At 40.3% G+C, this 27338-nt stretch overlaps 1 protein-coding gene across 2 annotated transcripts in view; it reads right to left on the bottom strand.

The window, feature by feature from the left end:
* Positions 1–27338, bottom strand: part of LOC124217873 (post-GPI attachment to proteins factor 6) — a 531987-nt gene that overhangs the window by 307836 nt on the left and 196813 nt on the right. For both annotated transcript variants that reach the window (XM_069135798.1, XM_069135797.1), the window contains exon 3: positions 12764–13002. In XM_069135798.1, coding sequence (XP_068991899.1) covers positions 12764–13002 — 239 coding nt within the window. The remainder of the gene's footprint in view (positions 1–12763; positions 13003–27338) is intronic.

The raw sequence follows: 27338 nt of genomic DNA, 5'->3' as shown, positions 1-27338 counted from the left end.
AATTGGGAGCGTAACCTTTCTCAAAGACGTTTTTCAATTTGCTGATTCAAACTTTGTCACCAGTTTTAAACTTTGCCAGTTTGGTAGGTTTCGCTCGAAGCCCTCCGTACGCCTGACGTAATACCAAACTTCCGTTGTCAACGGTGACATCAGTTGGTTTCATTCGTATGGTTCGGTGTTGAGCGTTGTTGTAAGCCGAAACCAAATCGGATAAGATATCGAACCACTTGTAGCTCCCTCGCATACTGAACCGTTTCCACATTTGACTTTTGAGCGTGCGATTGAAGCGTTCGCAGATCGAAGCCATCGAATTACTGTATATGGAGTAAAGTACGATTCCATAGCATGACATAAGAGATTCAAATTTCGAGTTGTGAAATTCCATTCCCCTGTCGACGTGTAATTTTTTTGGTACCCGTCCTTAAACAAGCACAGATTCCATTGCCTTTGTAACATTATCACCAGACTTGCTCTTTATCGGTATAGCCCACGCGTACTTTGAAAAGATATTATTAACTCTAAGCATGTACTTGTAGCCTTTGTATCGTCCAGTGTATGACATCATATCAACAAGATCTGCCTGCCAGGTCTCGTCGATGCCGCGAACGTCCACACGTCAACGCGTGTAATTCCAGCGTGCGGGCTTGTGCAGTTCCGTCACCAGTGTTTGCTTTTTCTCGTTCATATTCCAACGCTCTTAGTCTGGTGTCCAATTTGGAAATGATTTTAGCGTTTCGAATCTACAGGTCTCTGCCTGTTTTAAAGACAGTGTGAAAGGTGTCCAAGGCTTTCTCCGTGGTGATCTCCAAAGCTTTGATCATTTGATCAAGGTTGTTGATTTGTTTTTGCACCACGTTGAATTTTTGTCTTGAGATTTTTGAAGTTACATCAAAGTTCGGCTCTGCGGGATCTGCGACATTGCACAGTCTCTTGTTCTGTATATCGTAATGCCCGTCCGCTATTATTTGAAATCCGACACCCGGAGGACCACGAGTGCTCGCAGCCGTGTTTTCGTCCAGATGCCGTCCAAACACGTCGACGCTCATCTCGGTAATCAATGCAAAAACGATGGGTGCTGCTTAATAGATGATTCCTGCTTCGCGTAGTTTTTCGATAATGGAGATTATTTCGTTATCGTGACTCGGATTTTCCACTGACTGAGATGCCGGGAGTAAACAAAGACGCTCCACTAACTCGTTTGGATCATCCGAGGAAACGTATTCCGTTTCAACAACTTGTCGAATGATCATAGCTTGCGGAAGTGGACCTTCACCATTTCACCGAGGTGGTGGGGAATAATCCATCAATTCGGCAACGACATTTTTAAATTTGTAACTGTTATCGTTTTGTACAACCCCATCAGATAGGTAATACTTTTTATACGTGTTCGTTGCGAGGATTATGTTTTCAAAATTTTCCTGATCTCCGACGCTCACATAAGACCCGTCAGGCTTATTTTTGAACAAAAGTTCCAGCAAACCCTTCGTTTTCGGGTAAAGCGTATCGCCAATACGGATCTCGTCACTCTCAATAGACATTAACGAATCACCAATCATTGGTCCCTTTGAGAGGTTGCGTACACCGTACACGTTGTCTAATTCAGTTTACGTCTTTGCATTTCTGATCAGTGCAAAATATTCATCCTCAATTTTCTCAACAGATAGTTCTATGATTGTTTCATCTTCTGCCGAAGCAAAGGAATCGTCCAATTCCAAGATAGTTTCATTTCTCGTTTCATTTTTTATCTGCTTTATTTCTTCTTCAATTTCATCCACCTCTTGTTTCATAGGTTTAGGTTCTTTTGTAACATTCACCAGTTCTTGCAACGGAGTCACTACCGGTTTGAAAACGTCACTCAATTTCTGAACCGTAGATTCCTTGCCTGACTTGAGCAATCTGTGTTTTCGACGGATCGCAGCACTGGCTTGAGCGATCTGATGTAGGACATCTTTTCACTTGGAAATTTCAGAGCTCTGCATGTTAAGGCAACTTAGTCTGCAACGCTACTGCGTCTCTCGCTTGAAAACGTTAGATTTTATTTTTTTTCCAGTCCAACAAAAGAATCGAATCCCTTTCCGTATCGTCCTTCGTTGAGCTTACTGTCTTTGTCGATCACCAGAAACCTGTACTTCTCACCGTTCCAGCATGCAGAGCACACACTTTTAAACTCTGTGTAAAAAATATCGGTTTTCACATGGTCGTTGTATATGTGTCTCAGGTTCATGTTGTCTCGTTTAAATAACACGAGTAAGTTTACGTTGTTGCGCACGAGATGTCTGGGAATACGCGCGTACGTCCGACAGAGATAGAAACAGTCAACGTCACGATGATCACCCATGCAAAAGTAGGCTCTAATATTGTCCCAATTCTCGCACGCCACCTCGTCAAATACGATTATTGAGTCGGGCCGTGCTTCTTCCGGTGTAATCACTTGCTCACGCTCGGTGAACGGAAAATACTCCATATTCTCAACATTGTCCAACAATTGCTTCAACAATTGATATATCGGTTGGGTGAGAGATTTTGAGTGGATATAGATATTTTCAAATCTGAGTCCGTTCGTATGGGTTATAAGTGTGAGCAACGCATTAGTTTTACCACAATTCGACGGTCCACAGAATATTGCACGTACACTGTTCGGGAGTAATACACCTTGCGGTTTGTGCGTTTTAACATTTTGCTCTGAAAATTTGTCAAAATTCATAACGGGAAGCTTAGTAGGTTGTTTCTCAAACCGCATCTCGGACATGACTGATCGGATTTGCTATAAATATCCCGTTTTGAAGCTTTTTTCTTCAGTCAACGCACGAACATGATCGTGTACAGAGATAAACGAAGTAGCAGGCGGCAACATGGTGGCAAGGGTCTGGTGAATAAATCATCAACAGCCTTTCAGTCGAATTGCATGTACCTGGTTACCAGTACTGCGGGCCTGGTACAAAATTAACAAAGAGACTTGCGCGGGGTGATCCGGGAATCAATCTTTTCGATGCAGCTTGCAAGGACCACGGCATTGCTTACTCGGAGAATCGTGAAAATCTTGAAGTTAGAAACGAGGCTGAGAGGGTGAAGGCTGAGAAGGCTTGGAAACAGGTTTTTGCGCCGGATGCCAATTTGGGTGAAAAAGCAGCTGCTTGGGCAATAGCTAATACAATGAAGGTGAATTCAAAACTTGGAATGGGAATTCGAAAATCAAAAAATGTGACCTTGAGAAAGATTATGAATGCTGCGAAACGTTCTATGGTTCCAAGCAACGATGCAAAAGTAGCTATCGAATCTGCGGTGAAGGGAGCCGAAAACGCCATCAAAAAAGCGGGTGATAAATGTAAAGTGCGAACACCTCGCGTTCTACTAGTACCTTTAAAAGTCGGTGGTTTTCTACCGTTTTTGATTCCTATTTTCGCTGGTGATGCGGCAAGTATAGCAAAAGCTGTGAGCGATGCAAGTACTGCTAAACGACAACTGGAAGAGAGCAAACGACACAACGAAACTATGGAAGCTATCGCGTTGGACAAAGGGCTTCATATGAGATCGTATAAAACAGATCTTGGTCTCCATCTTTTAAAAAACTAGATGCGTTACTACCATGTCGAGCGTCGACTGATTCGGACTTGTTGAAATATGCAAAAATATTCAAGGTTCCGCATTTCCGCGGTGTTTTCATGCGAAACGAAATGACTTATGGGAAGTTGGCAACCCACTAAACGAAAAGGCATTTTTTCGTATGTTGATCGATTGTACTCAATGTGTACCTGATTGTACCATTCCAAATTTCATTTGTACCTTAGGGGGAAAAAAATATAAGGGGAAGAAAAATTGGTCCGCAACTCATGTTAAGTTGAATATTTTGCGTTGATGGTATTGTAAAAAGCATCGTTTGTACCCATTTGTACCAATGTTATTTGAAAAAAAAAAAATTTCTCGATTTTTTTTTCCCTCAATTTTCCTGATTCATTTTAATTTTTTTTCCCCAATTCATTTTCTTGATATATAAATAAATCAATACAATCGTTGGTACGAATGGGTAAACCCGATTTCTTGGTGGTACAATGAGGTACAAACGATATAATCGTTGGTACAAATGGGTACAAACGATTTCTTGGTTAAACAATGAGGTACAAACAATATAATCATTACTATAAACGGGTACAAACAATTTCTTGGTAGAACACTGAGGTACAAACAATATAATTGTTGCTACAAACGAGTACAAACGATTTCTCGGTGGTACAATGAGGTACAAACAACATAATTGTTGCTACAAACGAGTACAAACGATTTCTCGGTGGTACAATGAGGTACAAATGATATAATCCTCCGTACCAATGGGTACGAACGATTTCTCGGTGGTACAATGAGGTACAAATGATATAATCCTCCGTACCAATGGGTACGAACGATTTCTCGGTTGAACAATGAGGTACAAAAGATATAACCCTCGGTACAAACTAGTACATACGATTACTCGTTGGTAAAATCAGGTACAAACGATTTAATCGTGGATACAAACAGGTACAAGGGATTTCTCAGTTGTACGAACAGGTACAAGTGATAAAATTGTCAGGGCAATTGACTACAAACGATATACTCATGGATAAATATGAGGACAAAAAAAATATATATATATATTGTAACGGACAGCTGACAAGAGAAAAAAATTGAAAAAAATCAAATTTTTTTTTTCCAAAATAACATCGGTACATAAGACTACAAACGATGGTTTTCACAATATCATTAACGCAAAATATTCAGCCTCACATGAGTTGCGGACCAATTTTTCTTTTCCTCATATTTTTTTCCCCCTTAAAATACAAACGAAATTTAAGGTGGTACAATCAGGAATACACCGAGTGAAATCGATCAAGATATAAAAAAAGCCTTTTCATTTAGTGGGTTGCTAACTTCACATAGGTCCAAGAACGGTGAAGATACCATGGACACTTTTAAAGAGCATATATTTATGCGCAAATCCAGCCTATTCACGAAGCGACAGCACAAGATGCAGCCGAGTAACATATAAATGAACATGAAGACGGAAAACTTACATGTTATTCAAATGTAAAAACTTTGGCCGCCGTGGGACAAGCTTTAAGATCGCAATTGAGGGCTGACAATTTTTTGTGATTTTTTTTGATCGATATGGAAGTGTAGGCCGTTCGGAGCATAGAAATTCGGAAATAACCTTTTTAAGGACCACCCTAATGGGCAGCTAGTTTTTTTTCAAATATGAACGAATCAAACGCAGGATCGAACATCAGCAGCGAGGGAACATTCACTTGAGAAATTAGTTCTAAATCACTAGACATCACTGGAATTCGAGTTGTACGTTAGTATTGAACATTACATGGAAATCGGTAATATGCTGAACATCTTGAAACGTTTATGGGATATTCATACTACATTTTAAATTCTGTATTGATTTATAGATTCTATGCCTTGTCATAAGTAATAGAGTGTGAAATAAGTATTTCACCAGTAAGCGCCGCTCTGCCCAAGAGCGAGAGACGAAAGTTACTCGTCAGTTGTGTGGGAAATCCATACTACTTTTCAATCTCAGTATTAGAACATTGATTTTATGCCTTGTCGTACATAATAGATTAGATGGAGAAGTTAGTTATTTCTCACCAGTAAGCACCGCTCTGCCCAAGAGCAAGAGATGAATGTTACTCGTCAGTTACATGGGTGATCTATACTACTTTTCAATCTCCGTATTGATTTATAGATTCTATGCCTTGTCATAAGTAATCAAGTGTAAATAAGTATTTCACGAGTAATCAATGCTCTATCCAAGAGTGAGAGACGGAAGTTTCGTCAGTTGTCTGGGGAACGTTTCTCCTACAAAAAAGTCGATATTTTACTAATGAAATCAAAGTTTGACTTCTCGTCAACTTAACATTCGTCGAATGCAGAATTAACGTACATTTATGTACGTAAATAATTTCCGTCATCGGATCATGATTTTATGCAATCGATTGCATACATTGCGATGCTGATGAGCATTGTTGTGAAAGATTCACAAATTTTCACAATGCAGCGGGCGTGTTCTATGCAGGTTTTTACTATTGAACCTGGTTGGAAGATGCGCCCTGCGCCATATAGCGGTGTGCGGAGGTAATTTCATACTCTGCTCTGCATTACCGCGCTGGAAGGGGGCCGCATCGGAGTTTTGACGCGTCTTTAAAAGCACCTTAATTCGCCGTGTGACAGCATGGTTTCAGTAATTAATTAATTTCGTAGCTTTGAACGAACTCATAACTACCGAATAAGTATTATTTTTTTTGCTATACTTTTCGTTGTATTTTTCTGCAGTACCGCATTTATTTGTTAATTTGAGCTCTGCGTATTATCCCTAATTTTATTATAATAAGGTGTATTCATAATGTTTCTTTATTTCGCAAACCCTTCTTTGAATATCTCACTCTCTCATAATTTTGTATTCTCTCAAAAGTTATATTTCAAGATTTCTTTGTGAAATTTCTCGGTTTTATAAATATTGTAAACCATTAATTCTATCGTCTGTGAATGTCTCTCGTACTTTACAATCATTCCTATCCTCTTGTCTAAGCTACCGATTTCGTAAATTATCAAATAATGTCGATCTTTTTTATCATTTAAAATCTGTGGTCACGTCTGTCTTATTCTTTAGTTATTATTTCCTGAGCTATTGGCATGTTGTTATCTATCGATTTGCCATAAAGTTCTCACTGTCGCTTTAAATTAATTTAATTTAATAATACATAAAAAAAGTGTCTGAACTCGACATGCAAAACATGTTTTCTTACGTACTTTTTACCGCTGAATCCGAATCTGAAGTCAGAATGGGGGGTCTTCCAAGTCGATATTCAGTACTGGCTGCTGAAAGTAAGAAAATAGTGATACACGGGCGTATGAGTTTTCAAAATTACATCTTTATAACTAGACGTTTCCGGAGTCGCTGAATCCGAATCTGGGGAATTTAAATCGGCCTGGAAGACCCCCCATTCTGACTTGAGATTCGGATTCAGCGATAAAAAGTACGTAAGAAAACATGTTTCGCATGTCGAGTTCAGACACTTTTTTTGTGGTCCTGTGTTATTTAGCACTTACATAACTCGACATTCCTTAACACTTGCGATGTTTATTGCATGGTGTTCGAGAAGAAAGTGAATACCAATTTAACTATACTAACCGAACTGTTCTATAACTAATAATTATTAGTCTATCATTTTCATTCAACAATTTTCCTAACTATGTAATTATCAATTCAATGGAACAATCAAGTGAACATTTGAAAATATCGAACAATAACTACTTCGGAGAATAAATCGAATGAATTCTAAATTGATAACCACCGCGTGGTTGAACACTATCATAATCAAATTCCATTCAACTACCTATACGAATCCGAGGTGAGTCTACTCCAGAATACCAACGACAGAGACCGACGCGATTTAACGGGTCTCAATGTCGTCCAACTGTACAAGTACATCTAAAGACAAGTCAATTCGAGCAGTATTCTCCAACATTGAATAAATTGTTTTCATCATTTTGCTAGAATTTACTTTTTACCAATCTCAATTGGAATGGAAATAGAGTTATTGGCGAGCTCTTCTATCCGCCATTTTAGTACATGCAAAACAAATCACAAATTTTACATAAGAAATTTACGGTGTTTCCAAATTTACTAATGCACATGAATGCCACTGCTTATTGATTAATCTTATTATTGAAAATACTGTGAAAAATTAAATTATTCAAAACTTACATACCGGGACAATCTCTAGAAACTATACAGTCAATGCGCATGCGCGAGTTTTATCGGCTGTTCGGGCAAGCTGACCATTCCGAGTTTCAGCAGTCAAACTCTGTTTCTGGCGACAATGTAGTTCACACGAATTTTTCAGGATAGAATCTCCAACAGTCGAGATAGTGACTCGGTAGGCATTTGTTATTAAGTCGGGAAGTTAATTCTTCAAAGAACGGTCGAAACTTGATGCTGATGCTCTTTGAAAATTGGCTTTATTCGACTGAAATGAGAAATCTGTTTAAATGTTGGGTGCTTGAAAGAAACGCAGCAGGTAGGTGGGAACACTTTATTTGATCACTTTTATTATTTTGTACATTAGAAATAACAATGAAATTGTTTTCTGTCAACAGGTGATACAGCCAAAATAATTGCATCTCTAATATTTACTGTTATCTGCCTATTCAATTTATTATACGTACAAAGATCGTCGCCACTTTCAAGCAACTAAGCGACTTTTTCACTCTCTTGTGATTTCAGGCGGTAATATTGAATTTTATCACTTTTGAAAATGGGACATTAAACCGAGTTTTCAAGAAATTTAAATATCACACTATCTGTAACAGAACTGTGAATCTTTTTTTTCTCGAAAATAGTTGAACAAAATTTACAAATAGTTGATAGTTGTTCACAACAACCTTGTAAAGTCAACTAGTCGGTCGCGCGCCTTACAACTCACGCACCGCAACAAGCGTTTCACGCTTTCTAGTCACGCGCCACAGAAGAAAGTATTGCGTCACACGCGCCGCTTACGCCACCGACGCAGCCGAGCGCGTCGCGCAATCAGCCAACGTGGTTTCCTGCTGCTGAAGACCAACCGAGGCTGCGATAAGAGACCACCGATCTCACCGATCGGCAGGACACTTCGGACTGACCAAACAAACGAACTACACTGCTACGCTACGCTACGTTACGCTACGTCACGCTACGCCACGCAACGCCACGCTACGCTACGATCACAGACCAGCACGCAGACTTTTGACAACTGCATGACGGACTCTGTTCAACTGGCAACAGCCAGCCCAACCAAAAGGACGAGTTCCCAAAACCGACCAGCTCCGTGGGTGCTTCACCGTGTGGACCTCCCATTAAGGCCTCTGACTAGGCCACCAGCGATCCTACTTTCGCTGTGGGGCGTCGGAAGAGCGAGAGTAACGTCTCCCAATTACTACCGCAGCATTCCGGCAGCGGTCTCTCCGTTTCCAGAGTCTCAACCCACCTACGTGTCAACGGCCACTCAGACGACACCGTCTGACAGCGAGTGGGAGTCTCCACAACGAGCGACCGAACCGGAGAATCGCCGCCCTCCAACACGGCCTAGCTCTCCGGAAAGCCGATATACGCCGCCATCAAGGACCGCACCAATTCATCGCTGCACTTCATCGCTGCAGCCCCCACCGCGGTGCAACAGGAGTAGGACTACTCCTTCCCTCGCGTGGCAACCAATGAATTAACTGCCTTGTATACATATAATACATATAATACATATAATACATATAATACATATAATACATATAATACATATACAAGGCAGTTAATTCATTGGTTGCCACGCGAGGGAAGGAGTAGTCCTACTCCTGTTGCACCGCGGTGGAGGCTGCAGCGATGAAGTGCAGCGATGAATTGGTGCGGTCCTTGATGGCGGCGTATATCGGCTTTCCGGAGAGCTAGGCCGTGTTGGAGGGCGGCGATTCTCCGGTTCGGTCGCTCGTTGTGGAGACTCCCACTCGCTGTCAGACGGTGTCGTCTGAGTGGCCGTTGACACGTAGGTGGGTTGAGACTCTGGAAACGGAGAGACCGCTGCCGGAATGCTGCGGTAGTAATTGGGAGACGTTACTCTCGCTCTTCCGACGCCCCACAGCGAAAGTAGGATCGCTGGTGGCCTAGTCAGAGGCCTTAATGGGAGGTCCACACGGTGAAGCACCCACGGAGCTGGTCGGTTTTGGGAACTCGTCCTTTTGGTTGGGCTGGCTGTTGCCAGTTGAACAGAGTCCGTCATGCAGTTGTCAAAAGTCTGCGTGCTGGTCTGTGATCGTAGCGTAGCGTGGCGTTGCGTGGCGTAGCGTGACGTAGCGTAACGTAGCGTAGCGTAGCAGTGTAGTTCGTTTGTTTGGTCAGTCCGAAGTGTCCTGCCGATCGGTGAGATCGGTGGTCTCTTATCGCAGCCTCGGTTGGTCTTCAGCAGCAGGAAACCACGTTGGCTGATTGCGCGACGCGCTCGGCTGCGTCGGTGGCGTAAGCGGCGCGTGTGACGCAATACTTTCTTCTGTGGCGCGTGACTAGAAAGCGTGAAACGCTTGTTGCGGTGCGTGAGTTGTAAGGCGCGCGACCGACTAGTTGACTTTACAAGGTTGTTGTGAACAACTATCAACTATTTGTAAATTTTGTTCAACTATTTTCGAGAAAAAAAAGATTCACAGTTCTGTTACAGATAGTGTGATATTTAAATTTCTTGAAAACTCGGTTTAATGTCCCATTTTCAAAAGTGATAAAATTCAATATTACCGCCTGAAATCACAAGAGAGTGAAAAAGTCGCTTAGTTGCTTGAAAGTGGCGACGATCTTTGTACGTATAATAAATTGAATAGGCAGATAACAGTAAATATTAGAGATGCAATTATTTTGGCTGTATCACCTGTTGACAGAAAACAATTTCATTGTTATTTCTAATGTACAAAATAATAAAAGTGATCAAATAAAGTGTTCCCACCTACCTGCTGCGTTTCTTTCAAGCACCCAACATTTAAACAGATTTCTCATTTCAGTCGAATAAAGCCAATTTTCAAAGAGCATTGGCATCAACTTTCCGAGTCACTATCTCGACTGTTTGAGATTCTAACCTTAAAAATTCGTGTGAACTACATCGACGCCAGAAACAGAGTTTGACAGCTGAAACTCGGAGTGGCCAGCCTGCCCGTGCAGCCGATAAAACTCGCGCATGCTCATTGTATGTATAGTTTCAAGAGATTGTCCCGGTATGTTCAGTGGTAGTTCATTGTGTGCGGGGTATATTGTTTGTGTGTCGTATATACGTGGTTCTTGAATTCGTGTGTTTCTTTGCTTAGTTCCTCAGTCTATCAGAATTCGTATTTCTTCTAGGTTTCGATTATTCGTGCCTATGTATGTGTCTGCTTCTATTGTTGGTAAGGCCGATGTATTTTGAGAAAACATGTGTGTGCCTTTGTTCATGTATTGGTGTAATGTTTAGTGTGTGCGTGATCTCTACTGGTTCCATTGTCCTAGGTTGTATATGTGTGCTGTGTAATGATTCGCGATTCGGTTCTGCTATGGGTGCGTCTAATAGCCTGGGTTCGTTATTGATCATATTTCTGTCATCTCGAAATGGCTCGTGTATTCGCATCCGCCGATAGTATCCGTGTGTGTTTTATACTTTGTTTGTATTGTGTGACCCGCGCGCGTTACCAAGCGCTGTATTGTTTTGATTTTGCGCTCTATTATGTGTGCCTGTGTGTTCTGTTCACGAGCCGTGCAGCCAACTGTGTCTTCTGTCTGGCATTGTTTCGGGTCGTGTACCTGTGTCGTATGTGTATGTGATTTTAACCGAACCTGTTTTAAATTTCTAGAGTGTTTGAATTTGTATAAATTGTCTCTGTTTTATATATGCAATTGACTCTCGTCGGGATTAATGGGGAAAAATGTGGGTTTTTACATTGGGCACCAATTTGTGGGAGGGGAGGTGAGAGACAGGGAGAGAATGTAGCCCGCGAAGACGAAGGTAAAACTTTGTGCTTATATTTGTTTGCGATTGAAGCTTACAACTAATTGACAAAGGAGTTGGGTCCCGCGATGCAGCTGGACTCCCCCCGACTGATTGTGAGTGGAATGTAATTAATATTACCTGAGTCGAACTTATTACTAAGCGTGAGTGTGTGGGTGTGTATGAGGATGCGTGTGTGGGTGCGTGGGTTAGCGTGTGTTGGGGTCGTGAGTGAGTGCGTGTGAGTCGGTGGGGTGGGTTGAGGGTGAATGAGGCGTCAAGATTAGGGGGCGAGGGCTCTTGAATCTCCGGCATACTTGTTATGCACTTCTCTTTTCGGCAGCTGCGGGGCTATTTTCCATTCCCCAGGGCTCGTGGCGGACTGGCTGCGCGTGTACACGTTGCGTACGTTCAGCCTTACTCGGCCGCTCTCGGGCCTGTTCGGCTCTGGTCCGCGGGTTTGGGGTTTATTGTGACGTGCATGTGGTGGTGTAACGTCACAAGTTTTTTCTATCTTGGGTTTCAGAACTATCGGTGAAACTTGTGAAGCATTATAACACTTTGACGGAACTGTCAATCAATCTAATGAATAGTAGTTTTTTCCCGAAATGGGTTGCTTTATGAATTTGGCATCTCTGAAAGCTGAACGTGATTTTGCAGTATTTATTCCACAGAACTATTCTCAAAAATAGTTGAAAACTCCAGGATTATTTCAAAAAGAGTCAGCACACATAATTTTCAGTGAATTTTGAATTTGGGGTGCCAATTCACGTATCCGGTTTGTTCAGTTATAATCTCACCGAATCTCAAACTTTAACATTAGAACGGAATTCCTAAAATAATCTATATTCATTCGGTTCTATCAATGTGGCACGATGCACTGCACTTGTCTTCTGAGAAATTTGTATTTTTATGCTCGCCCAAGGATTGGATAAATTGACTTCCTGAAAAACATATTAGAAAAGTATAACAGGCAAGTAATTGCGATTTCGAAAAATGATTACCACTGTCAATATTCCGCTCTGCTCATTTCAAGTCACTTCTTACCTATTTCGTAATCTGTATACTTCAACTCCACCTTCCACACGGAATTCTTCACAATAAACATGAAGCTGATAATCTAACTATACCCACATTTAGTCAAGTTTACTCCTTGATTTTTCAGTTATATCCGTAATGTAAAAGCGGATAAACGAACCCAAGATCATCAGCTATCACAGATGAGTAAAAAAAAATCAATTGAATCAAATGTTTGTACTCACTTCCATCTTGCTAGTGCAATGTCCAGTGGTATTTTGAAGTAAATGATAGACACGTGCCTATACGTATAAAATTTGACTAAAGTCGTGGCTGGGAGCTGCCCAATTTTTTCGAGTTCGCTACTACTTATGTGCAAAAATGCCAGCACCATGATAACTAGCAAGCAAGTTAGCGTCTGGACCTCCATGTTAAGACTTTGTGAATATACAACAAAGTAGATCTGCAAGCGGCGATTCTTTATCTGCAAAAAAGAAATGGTTGATTACTTTATGATTTTCAACCTTTTCGTGAAACATTTCAATTTTTTTTTCAAGTAGATATGGATTCAGAGTTAGCTGTGATGGTGTCTACCGCAGAAATAGTAACAGTATAACTTCGATCAGCACTCAAACTCAGACTCAGCAAACAAAAGTTTGTATCCGTGTAGTATAATTGGTTTCACCATATTTCTAGGAAAATCACTGTTCTATCATGCAAACTGCGAATGATCTCTACAGAAATTATACAGTGTCCACCATAGGCTGCTTTGACTGATATACATATATCACTCACAGATTTGAGTTACGGCATAGAGATGTGACAAATATACAGATGCATGTAAGATCAATGAATCAGATATGTTGGACTGACGTAACAACATATCATAGATTTCACTAGAATAAAATTGTATTGTTAATTATGAATAACGCACCTAGATTTGATACATCTGTACCCAAACTGACTTAAATATTTACGAAAAACGCACGCTTGCTGGGGGATTTGGATACACAACCGGTACACGACCCACCTATCCACAGTCTGGTAAGCTATCTGCGATATCACGACACCGACAGCATGATCGAGGGTTGTGAAAATATGTAGACACGCGCTCATAATTTTGGAATTGATATACGCATTCAAGTTGAACTGAATTCATCGTGATGTGTTACATGGGGGTGTATGTATTCGAGCGGTGCTTGTAAATGATTGAAAATAGGGAATACTCCCACGTAACAAGAATAAATAAAAATGAAGAAGAAGACCCAGCTTTCGATAAATCGGTAAGTGGGATCGTGTTGCTATAGCTCCAAACGGAACTGTGAGAGTTGTTCTCATGGTGAGGTGAAATTTACATCAATAAAGGATAGCAGATTTTTCAGAAATCAATGGTTATAGTGAATTAATCTTGTGAAAGATGAAATATATTGTTCAAAAATTGTAGAATGAAAGTATGCGTGTTTAAGTGATTAACAATAATAATCAAATAAACTCAGATTTTATTATTCACAATGATTAGATGAGTGAGGTGTGGACGCGTGAATTATGTTCATGTAAAACTGACTGCAAAATATGTATTGTAACATAACATTTTTAATACACGTTACAAGGGCCAAACCCTGGGCGAAACCCAAAAGTAAGGATTTCACGATAATAATCGTCGATAATTTTGGAAACAACACCAAAACAAGAGACATGTATCCAAAACTCTTTATAGGCTAGCGAATGAAATATTTCAAGATTTTTGTTTATTTTTGTTTTCGAGTATATGCGACATGAAGTAGAGGATCGACGCCGAATTGAGCGACATCATCTGGTGACAACAACGCGGGAGTTCTCAGGGAGAAGATCGACGAGTGCGAGGCGCCCAACAAAATCTCGTGATATCTTTTGTCAGATAAATTTTTCTAGCTTTCATCGCGGGTCGCCAAATTATTGTAAACCCGGTGTGTTCCTGGTAAACTTCTTCGGATGAGCTAGAAGTAGCCAAAGATCGGCGTCACAGTATGAGCGATATATTCTCAGACTAAATCGTATACACATATATTTTGCTTGGAAGGTGGTGGGGGCCAACACAAAGTAATGTTTTAATATTTGCATACTGCGGCCTATGACATGAGCTCTAACGACTAGAGTGTATCGTTTTCTTAGAATATCAATTTTATAAGTAGTCCGTATACATATATTTACGTAAAGAAAGAAATTCGTGATGAGACAAAGTAACGAACGGCCACGGGAATCGAACCCGGGACGAACGGAAGCTTATCCGTGTAACAAAAAATTTACAAGGGCTCAAAATCTTTAGCAAGACTCTTTACGATGCATCTTTCTACCACAGACGAATATTGTATGGCTATCAATATCACTGCATTACGTGTTTGGAAAATTCTTACACAAGTTTTCAACTCCGTTTACAATATTGAATGTCCTACATCGTAATATTCCATAGTAGTATAGCAAGGGGGGTTCTGCGTAGAAACACCTTCTTTACCGACCGAGCCGACCAGTCCGCCTATACATTCTCCCCAGACTCAAACCCTCTTCCGCTCCGCGCAGCCCAGACTCAAACCCTTTTCCGCGATGACGTCACGTCCCGCATTCTTCTCCCACGATAGGACTGCTGATGTGTAACATGAACCACTCCGAATTCCTTTCCCACGGTAGGACTGCTGATGTGTAACATCAACCACCTCACATTCCTTTCCCACCTTATCAACCACGTGACATTCCAAAATTAATAGTTCCGAGAATTGTTTGTCCCAAATTCAACGTCGCACCGAAATCCTTTGACCGCATGCCGCTCGCCGTCAAGTCGAAACTTGTCGAACGCATTGTTTTGTCTAACCACCTTATCAACCATGTGACATTCCAAAATTAATAGTTCCGAGAATCGTGTTTCACTTATTCAGATGTCGGTTTGATATCAACCACGTGACATTCTTTGGCTTGTAACTGCCGTGTGAACTCTACGATGAGTATTTGGACGGGTTCAGACAAGACCAGAGTGCAAGGTCGGCCGATAGCCGCGGTACATTCAGAGCCATGGATCTGCGGTGTTGGGTTACCATCGCTGTTGGAATGCCAAAAGGTGCGCGCGCATCCGTACAGCTGCCCTATAAAAAGGACGCTCATCACAGCAAACGATCATTACGTCACAACCTGTCAAGTATACGTGAGGAAAAAGCTCAAGATGAAATCCGCAAAGTGTTTGAGATTGATCGATATTATGGAATCGGCGTTCAAGATTTTATCGGAAAAATCGTCGCTGGCAGAAATTGCAAAATGGATTCGATTCGGAACCCAAAATATCAGGCTTTTGAATAGAATCTTACGCAACAACGCCTCAACGATCGGGGAGAAGACAAAAACTTTGACAACAATTGGAATTCTGAAATCGTTGGCAGTCAAATTTCAACAATTTCAAAAAGTGGGTGACGGATTACGAAGCCGACGAAGAAGCGATCGAGTACGGTGGGAAGATTTGGAGACAGCTTTCGAGAGTCGAATTCGAACGGGAGCCATTATCAATCTGCGGCATAAAGATTTGAACAGGTTTTTGGAAGATGCGAAACACCTCGTCGTTGCAAGACTGAAGAAAATGCTACGAAAAGTGGAAAGTTTAAAAGTAAACTGTGTCTTGTGTTGTAAATTCAATATAACGAAAAACGCTGAACTTGTTGAGGAAATCAAATATTTTAACACCAGAAACCAGATCATCCTCCAGCCAGCTGACATACACGGGTGGTTTGAAGAGAACGTAAAGCAAAAAGTGTTGGCCAAGGTGGAAGATTTTCAAGAGAGAGACTCTGGTTGGTCGCTGACCGAAATAATCAATTTGACTGTAAATATCAACAGGTACGTGCCACTGCGAGGCGGTGTCTTCACATACACACCACTACCGAAAGATATGCAAGATAAGAAGGCTGTCGTCAACATCCGTAACAGAGACGCGTATTGCTTCCTCTGGTCGGTCACCGCAGCCCTCTTTCCAGCCAACAACAAAAATCCCAATGAAATTACTTCGTATCCACATTTCAGCTCAGTGCTACAATACGACGGGTTGCATTTTCCAATGTCTCTAGACAAAAACACCATTTCAAAATTTAAGAAGCTTAACGGTCTTTCAATTAACGTTTACGGTATAGATAGTGCGGAAAAAAAAAGCGCAGTGAAATTGTACCCATTTATTTAAGCCGAAACAAGTCTGATAAACCTACAATCCATCTTTTAGTAATAGAGTCTGAAATCCCTGACGATGATGATGTAGATATGGAAAATTATGAAAAAAACAGAATATTTCATTTTACTTGTATTCGAAATCTGTCTCGATTAACAAGATCTCAAATTTCTAAGCATAAATGTCGTACTTGATTGTGCGATAGGTGTCTGTCTCATTTTAATTTCGAAAGATGTTTGTTGAAGCACCGAGCTGATTGCATGAATTTAAACAAAACCAAAGTTATTCTACCTACAGATGAGGAAAAAATACTGAAATTCAAAAATTTCAAGCACAAAGAAACCGTTCCATTATGCATTTACGCGGATCTCGAATGTTTACTGCAACCCACACATGAAAGTTTTGGGGAAAATAGAACAATTTATCAGAAGCATCTTCCGTATAGTATAGCTTACTATCTACATTGTGCGTTTGACGATTCGCTTTCGAATTTCAAAATTAATCGTGGAGAGACTTGCGTTCAATGGTTTGTGAACGAGTTAGCGGAATTGGCACATTCGTTGGAAGTTTATTTCAAAACTGTTGTACCGATGGAACCACTAAATTTCAATCAAATCAACGAATTTCACTCAACAACAGTGTGTCACATTTGTGAAAAACCGTTTACACTCGCAGACGTGAAACATCGTGATCACTGCCATTTCACGGGAAAGTACCGTGGTGCTGCTCACCGAGGTTGCAATCTAAATTACCAAAATTCGCACATTATCCCAGTGATATTCCACAATCTGTCGGGTTACGATTCACATTTTCTGATCAAAGCACTGGCTACATCGTTCGAAGGCACAACTGCGCTTCTACCCGTAAACAAAGAAAAGTACATTTCATTTACAAAATATGTCAAGGGGACAAATATAAAGTTTAGATTCGTAGATTCGTACCGTTTCATGCCCAGTAGTCTTGAGAAATTAGCAACGTAGCTCGGTGATGATCAGAAATCAATCACACGAAAATTTTATCATAGCTCAGATAAATTTCAGTTATTGACCAGAAAAGGAGTGTTCCCGTACGAATACATGGACAGTTGGGAGAAGCTCGAGGACAGACGGTTACCATCCAAACAACAATTTTACTCAAAATTAAATGATCAGGATATATCAGACGACGACTATGCACATGCATGTAAAGTTTGGCAAACTTTTAACGTTCAAACTTTGGGAGAGTATTCGGACTTGTATTTACAGACGGACGTCTTTTTACTGGCCGACGTTTTTCAAAACTTTCGACAGAGCTGTTGGACGACGTACAAACTGGACCCGTTACATTACTACACAGCGCCCGGTCTGTCGTTTGATGCAATGTTAAAATGTACAGGCATCGAACTCGAGCTTCTCACCGACATAGACATGGTTATGTTTATCGAAAAGGGTATTCGTGGTGGTGTGTCACAGTGTTCGAACAGATACGCAAAGGCCAACAATAGATATATGGGAGAGGAATTCGATCCTGAGGTCGAAGAATCTTATCTCATGTACTTTGACGTTAATAATTTGCACGGTGCTGCTATGAGCTTTGCTCTGTTATACAGTTCCTTCGAATGGTTATCAGACTTCGGACAATGCGACGTTCTTACCATCTCGGACGATGCGGAGTTTGGTTACATACTGGAGGTTGATTTGGAATATCCTGAGGATCTGCATGAAATTCATAAGGATTTACCACTGTGTCCGGAGCACTACATACCTCCGATCTCGAATAGTAAGCAACCGAAATTGACGCCCACGCTATTTTCCAAGAAAAACTACGTTGTTCACTACCGCGTTTTGAAACAATGCTTACAATTAGGCTTAAAATTACTCAAAATTCACAGAGTTCTCAAATTCAGGCAAACACCGTGGCTCAAAAAATATATAGATTTGAATACCGATTTGCGAAAAAAATCCGACAACGAATTTAAGAAAAATTTTTACAAGCTAATGACCAACGCAGTTTTTGGCAAAACAATGGAAAATGTTAGGAAATATAGAGACGTCAGGCTGATCACGAAATAGGATGGAAGATACGGTGCTAGAGCTACCATAGCCAAACCCAATTTTCACAGCTGCACCGTTTTCGACAAAGATATAATTATCGTTGAAATGAGTAAGACGAAAGTCAAGTTGAATAAACCGTTGTATGCAGGTTTCTCCATCATGGATCTGGCTAAAACATATATCTACGATTTTCATTACAATTACATTAAGCAGAAATTCGGCAATTGAGCAAAATCAATGTATACGGATACCGACAGTTTGATTTACAATTTTACCGTCCCCGACATATACGAACATATAACGGAGGACTTGCACAAATTCGATACGTCTGATTATCCGCTTGACAACGTTTATGGAATGCCTCTAGCGAACAAAAAAGTTCTCGGCTTGATGAAAGATGAGAATAATGGTAAAATAATGCTGGAATTTGTAGGATTAAGAGCTAAACTGTACGCATTCCGAGTCTTGGGAGATGAGAAAGACAATAAACGTGCCAAAGGTGTCAAAGGATCAGCGTTGAAAAAAATAACTTTCAACGATTATTTGGAATGTGTTTTGAACCGTGAAAATCTATCCTCAAATCAGCATTTGATATTGAGTCGAAAGCACGAGGTATACACCGTAGAACAGCAGAAAGTAGCACTGAGCTGGAATGACGACAAGCGGATCGTGTTTCAAAATACAACCGACACGCTTCCGTGGGGCTACAAGCCTACACCTTAGCTTTGTAATTTATAACTGTACCATGATGTATAAAATATTATTGTTATGTAGGATAGTGAATAAGAACGCTCCGAAATATAAGAAATTGTACAACGATGCATATGTCTGTCGATTGTCTAAAAAATAAAGACGCATACTTGTTGTGTGTCGGATATAAAATGAAGAGGGACATACGTTTTTAGAAAAAAAATTCATTTATTCTGGGGGAACGTTATATAAGCGAAAAGTGAAAACTTCATCGCCAGTCTAAAGCTGTTCTTCTTGCAAATGAGAAGTGCTCTGGAACAACAACGTGAATTGAAGAAACGACTAGAACTGCTCCTCAAGAATATTGGAGAAGTAAAACATCTGCTGAAAATCAGATCTGACCTCAATCAACTCACAAGAGATTTCGAGCACATACAACTCGACTCGAACGATCATGGACTTTTCAAAAATTGAACGAAGTCGCTCGCCTGGAGACACTTCTGCCCTTGAAAAAGCTTTCGGACCTCGAAGTATACTTCGAATACCGGGTCAGTGGCGTTCGTCGGGTTAAAACGAAATTTGGAGACAAAATCGTTCTGGACTTGGATGACGCTTTCACGATTTTTCTGCCCAACCGACTGACCAAGGCCCTCCACGAAAATGAAGATTTGTTCCAGAAGGTGATGACAGCCAGTAAGGAGATACGGTTGCATCTACGCTATCTTGGCGGACCGTACGGTCAACTTGAATTCGTATACGTATAATCTGAGTATCGCATTCGAATATCCAATGTTCTGTGTAAGTCTTACGTTCATTAAACAAAAAAAAAGATTGAAATTATGAATATTTTTTCATTTATCCATTATGTATACCTTTGATCCTACGTACGTTTTGTACCTTGTAATTGTATCTAGAATTAAGTCTCAAAATCTAAGAAAATGCTACTCCGAACACCACTTAGCAACGATGGAGGGTTTTGAGCTGCGTCATGTAATGTGAACTCTACGATGAGTATTTGGACGGGTTCAGACAAGACCAGAGTGCAAGGTCGGCCGATAGCTGCGGTACATTCAGAGCCAAGGATCTGCGGTGTTGGGTTACTATCGCTCTAGGAATGCAAAACATAACTCGGTTTGAGTACAGCTCGGTCAAGGATGGAGAGCAAGGTCGAATCTTACATAAGCTTCGTATTGAAAAAAATTCTCTCTTAAGAGCTAAGGTGAAGGTATAAAATTATTTCATGAATAATCTTTAAAAAAAAACAGTTTTATTACATCTGTCGCGAACAGAAATAATAAAATAATGTACAACTCAGTCATAACAAAATTTAATATGGAAGGTTTAGGTAATAAGCAGGGATGTTGTAAATATATCGTTCTGAGGAGGGCCCCCATCACGGCTGAAACGTAAACACAAAAAAAGTGTTTTGATGTTCACGACCTTCATATCCAAGAATAATATTATTCAACAATTTACCAAGGTCAAGAAAAATCGTCTTCTTCACTATTCCAGAATTTCCGAATTCTCTGGCTTTCACGGGTCTCAAGATTTTTGAAGTTACAGCATTGTTCAGCTCTGCGGGATCTGCGACATTGCACAGTCTCTTGTTCCGTATATTACGCTTCGACTGCCATGACTTTGACGTTGATATAAGCTGAACTTTGTATAACTTTTTTGACTTGCATGTATCATGTAAGACTGACGAGTCTGCATCGGATGCGTTGAGCTTATATATATATAAGCCGATAGATCGCAACAATTTGGAAACGGTGCGCACTGCGTTCTGCGCATATCGGAAAGAAAAATGACGTCAGAGATGCGGTGCGCACTGCGTTCTGCGCATCTCGGAGTGAAAAAATGACGTCAGAGACGACCAGGTCCACCCTTTATCCGACCCGCCATCCCTAAATTTTGACGACAAAAAAAAAAATCGAAATCAAATTTGAAATTGGAAAAAAAAAAAAAAAAAAAAATTCGTTGAAAAAAAAAAAATTGGAGCACGCGGTACTTGGCGGGCCTTTTTAAAACGAGCACAAGAAAATACAAGTCGAGCTATATAAATGTTATGATGGCAATATAAACATGAGCCTGCTTATCACTTCTCTATTTACCCTACTAATTTTGTTCACAATATGTCTTCCTTATTATCAATTTTCTTTCTCTGTAGTTGGCACGTGTGCTCTATTGCGCATTATATTCTGTATCCGTGTTTCTCCTCAATTCGTATACTAATCGTCACTTCATCTGATGGTGATCAAATGAAGGGCGCGTGGAGCATGAGAAGCGCAGCATCTTCAAAACTGAGGAACGTATACTTTTCTCACATACGAGTACATAGAGCATTCCACGCCAAATCGACCACTTTTGAACCCGATCCTTTTTGATTTGGCTGAAAGTTTTTTATTCATTTCCACCCTATAAAAAACGATTCTCAGAAATTTTCAAAATTTGTTTATCAAACCAAAAAAAAGTTGTGAATTTTTGGAAAAATGGCTCATTTTTTTGGAAATAGCTATAACTTTTTCAACATTTGAGTTATCGGGACGTTTTTTTTATTAGAAATTTTTGTTAACTCCGGCGTATAGCCACACGTCTCCATCATCTCGTCATTCTCCCACGATTCTTACAGTAACCCTATCATCTCATTCTTCTCCTCCTATTTCCGTTCTGGCTCACGCCACTCGCTCTTTGCTGACTTTGCTACTTCTATTCCCCACCATTTTGCACACCTCACGTCTGATCCTCTTTACCTCATGGCATTCCTATTCCAACGTTCGACACGAACAATTCTTTTTCCAACACTCAACAACCTTACGTATAACTTTTCTCACCAATTGTGAACTACACACTCCGTTCGAAACTACTCCACAAATTATTCAACCAAATATATATTGCATACCTCAACCACCAAATATATATTGCATACCTCAACCACCTAAACGGTTATTCAAGCCTATCATAAATTCTGCTTGTCTCTGGACGCAAAGGCGAAGGCGAACCCGTTTGTTCCTTACCGCTCGGGAATAAACGACGTCCACAGACGTAACAGTTTGATGAAAAAATTCTGAGAAACGTTTTTCATAGGGTAGAAAAGGGTAAAAAAACTTTCAGTTAAATCAAAAGGGATCAGGTTCATATAAGTGGCCGATTTGGCGTGGAATGCCCCATATTTAATACGCTCACGGATATGGACGACCAGGCAAGTAGAAGGGGGGACATCCTACCTTTCCTCACGAATGACACTAGACAGACTAACGTTGAAACGGAAGGGAGATACGCCTTACTTCCACCGATAACGAACTCGACCGAACGACAAATAACGATCGACGCGTCGCGACGCTGCGACAATCCGGTTCGAAATGGATTCTAATTATAAATCAGGTTACGTTAATCAGCACAGCAGCAAATTTGTCGGAAAGCGCACAGCTGACACGTTTGTTACATGGTCATTCTCGTCTCGAGGCAGACATGAACTTATTGTTAGGATTATCTAACTATATGATTAGGAGTATTGAAACTTAGAAAAGGGCATAGTCAGATAAACATGCCGCGAGCACCCTCTCTCGAGTTGGATTCTGCTAGTGACCAAAGCTTTCTGTTGGTAAATGACAGACTCATACCAAACTTTAGCCTTCTAACTCCATTTTGCTGAAGGTTATCGCATAAAACGTGATTTTCAGTTTTTTGGCGATAACTCAGCCATTTCTACTTAAAAAATTTGGAAAAAATCACAGGTCTAGAAAACATATGTGCACATTTGGAGAATATTTTTTTGACATTTCAGCGGAATACTCCATCTTCTAAGAAATGTTGAATGCTTAGATCGCTGATTTCCAGTCGATTTCGAATAGAACCACGGTTTTTTTCTTCACAGTATGAACATCTGCGTTTATATGAATTGTTAGGGGAGAGTCGGGTGACACGGGCATATGCTATTTTTGGCTAATAAAGTAGCGCCATCCATCGGACGACTCTACAGGCTTGTTTTCAAGGGCGAATGTCTGAATTATGAAGAAGAGGTAGTATACCTTTCAGTGTATGTATTTCCCTGAAAGTACAGACCATAACCTACGTATAAACGCTTGGACCTGTTGGTTCACTTCACCGCAGTATGGTGGAGTCATATTTGTTTGCAAAATTGTGCGATCGGGGAAAATGGGGAGCTTTGGTATCGTATATTTTGGCGCTATTAATGGTACGAATAAACAAAGTCAATTTATTGAACCAAAATAGATTCTTCATTGATTTCAAATGCCTAGTAATTACAAAATCAAGTCGAACCAACAGTCCTGATCGGAAGATGATATGCAAAAAGCCGTTGACGAGGTTTTGAATAAACGTTGGGAATATCCTTCAGCATCTAAATCTTTGGAAGTACCTCAGAGTAAATTAGCACCCAGAGTGAAAAAAAACTAAGACTGGTGTTTCTATCAAAGAAACCAGTTCCAAAGGGCTTGGTCGCTATAAATCAGTATTTTCCGACGATCAAGAAAAAGAGCTGATTCATTTATTCTCGAAATGGAAAGCCGATTTTTCAGATTAACACTTGTCGAGTGTCGTCAGCTAGCTTAGGGAAAGACTGATTGTACTCCTTTCTCCGCAGAAACCCTATCGTGACACTATGATCCCCAGAAGCTACATCAATTGCTCGCGCGATGGGTTTTAACAAAACTGCGGTGAACAAGTTTTTTGATCTTCTATCTGGGTCGTATGAAAAATATAACTTTATGCCTGAACGAATCTACAATCTGGACGAGACAGGAATCACAACTGTGCCCAAAAAGCAATCTGAAATTCTCGCCTTAAGAGGAAAGCGTCAACTAGGAGTTCTCACGTCGGCAGAAAGAGGCACGTTAGTAACAGTTGAAATATGCATGAGTGCTGCAGGATCCTACAAGCCTCCAATGTTCATTTTTCCCGTCAAACAGCGAGGCTCGAATTATTAGATGAGGCACCACCAGGAAGTTTTGCTGAATATCATCCCAGTGGTTGAATGCAGAAGGAAATTTTCATCAATTGGTTCAAACGCTTCAATGAAATCGCAAAATAAACGAAAGAAAAAACGGTTTGACTTCTTCTGGGCAAGCACGCGACTCATACTAAGAGTATTGAACTGATCGACATGGCACGAGCTAACTTTAGTGTATTGTGTTTTCCACCTCATTGTACACATCGAATGCAACCACTTGACGTCTCTTTCATGGCTCCAGTTAGTCAATACTATACTGTACAAACCAAAGGGTGGCTAACTGCTCATGCTGGTCGATCGATCACGATTTACCAAATCGCGAAACTCTTCGGCACAGCGTTTATGAGAGCGGCAACTTATGAAACTACTGTTAACGGTTTTCGGAAGACCGGAATATTCCCACCTGATCCTTCTGTGTATACCGATTAGATGTTGAAAACATCGGAGACAATTGACAGATCGCAAGTGCAGAATATGGATGTCCTAACTTCAGGGCCTTCGACCGTGCAAGTGCATGAAGATCAATGTGAAACTTCGCAACCCCAGTCTACGCAAGTGAATCCAGATCAGCCTGGAACCTCATCAGGACTTCCACGAGCGCCATCGAATCAATCTGGACCTGAACTGCCCACACCAAGGGTTTAAGGAACTACACCTCCTGTATCGACAGCCTTTCAGATGTCTCGAACAGATGCCTTTTCAATTCCGCGTGCCGAAAGGCCAGAAACTGAAAATCTGATAAACGACGCGGGAAAACAGTAATCATTACCGACTCCTCCTACAAAAATGAAGGTAATACCTCTCAACGCTAAGAATAAAAAACAGAAGGCAAGTGCAAAGAAAAAGAAGTTAGAACAAATAAGGGTAAAATTAAATTAATTGAAAATTAAGTGTACGAGCTGTGCGAAGTGGGCTCACGAAGCGTGTTCTGAGGTTCACGACGCTAGCACAGACTATGTTTGTAACTTTTGTAACCAATAATAACTTGTATTTTTGAAACATTCACTTGAATTTAAGTGCAACTTGACTTACTTAACTGAAACTTTCGTTTGTGCAATAAATTTTGTCATTTTTACTTTAAAAAAACATTTTTATGATTAACAAATTCTTCAATTGTTTCAGTAGGGAAAAATAATTCGCAGCAATCCATTGATCTTTTTGCACCTTTAGCAGATTGTTTAACATCAGGTAAACGTATTACAATATTATGGCGTCGCGTTCTAACTTTTTCATCATGTGGATCATGAAACCACTTGGTATTTTTGTCTTTGCCCAAAATAAATTCATTTTTGATTCCTTCTTTTCGGTATTATTGTTGCCATCAGTATCATCATCGGATTCTTCACCAGTGAAATATTTTTAAAAATTCTATAATTTAACTATCTAAAATTTTGGCGTGACAAAATATTTGAAGAATTTAAATATTCATGAAAGACAATACATTTAGTAGACAATATTTCACAAAATTCATCAAAAATCGTAAAATGATTCGCGCAATCAGGACCACAGCCACGCCGTTTTTTCTTATAATATATAATAACGAAGATTCGGTTTATAATTTGAAGATCGAGTACCGAATGCTTGCGCCTTTTGGAAAGAAGGTATGCAGCCTTTGAAATTTCTAACAGACCGACATTGTTGATTTCCTTGAAACAGATTACAAAAATTCTTTGTTCAATGACAAACATTATAGGCAATATTTAGAAGTGGAGGTAATTTACCGTATATTTATTTTACTTCTTTAGCGAAAAATTATTTTATGAAAGTGGTTCGAATAACTTCAAAAATAGTTTTACCAGGGATTTATTGAAGTGGGTTGTCTCTAAGCTACAGGTCAAGAATTCACAAGGTTGAAATTAGTAACGTTATTCTTATGAAACAATGCATAAAAAAGTCCTATTTTCTTATTTTTACAAAGTTATTTAACCAAATAATATTTCGAAATATGAGTGTATTTTGTTTTATTACTATTTACCGACTTTCAGATCATTCTAAAATGACGAAATAATGGTTTTTCCTCAGCATGAATCGTTACTATAACGTTACTAACTTCAGTATGATAAGAATTTCATAGTTAAATACACTACTTGTTCTTAAAATAACTGACTTTTATATCGACTTTCGGGGTATTAATTGTATGTTCTGAAATATATCATATATTGTCATATATAAGGGACAATTGGCAGAGGAATAAGCAGTCAGATAATTAATAATAACACAGTAATTTCGTGGATAAACTAACGGTAAATAATAGCTTGCTTGGGCGTAAAAACCCTCACGGTGTAGAGGGAAAACCCAAAAAAGTTAGCTAGCTTTAGCGAATTTATTAGACAAAAGTAAGAACAGATATGATTACATAAAGAGTAAATACTACGACAAGTCGCACTTTAATCTAATTACACACTCTCAGCGTTATCAGGCCGCCAGGAGACTGAAACTAATGAAACAACGCTACGCCTTAAAACCTACACAAAGCGTACTTGTCTCGCATAATAAGAGTGTGCTTAAATTGCCCCCCACGGACTAGCCAGCGCCATACCTCACTCGAATCTAACCGCGAAGTTCTTTGCCGGAAGCTCTTCCGAAGCATAGCATTCAAATTATAAGTGATATCACTAGGCCAATCCGAGTGCAGCATTCCATCTGAATTTGCCGCCACGTAAATTGCCGTTTTCTTCGCCTGGGTAAATTATTAGTAGTGATATGCAGAGGGGGGTTCTGGATCAATCTGTTTTACCGATCGAGCGGGAGATGTAGGGCGCGCTTCGCCTGTACTCGGTGTGTTACCCAAGCTAACCTGAACCAACCCTACCTCTAACCTAACCTGCAAGATGGCGGACAAGACGGCGGAGCATGTAGTCAGTGTGTTACTGACTTAAGCTAACCTGACCCAAACTAACCAATGTAAACAGCAGGATGGTTGAGGCAAGATGGCTGACAAGATAGTGGAG

Source organism: Neodiprion pinetum, chromosome 4 (assembly GCF_021155775.2).
Source record: "Neodiprion pinetum isolate iyNeoPine1 chromosome 4, iyNeoPine1.2, whole genome shotgun sequence".
Lineage (NCBI taxonomy): Eukaryota > Metazoa > Arthropoda > Insecta > Hymenoptera > Diprionidae > Neodiprion > Neodiprion pinetum.
This window is presented reverse-complemented; position numbering and strand designations above follow the sequence as displayed.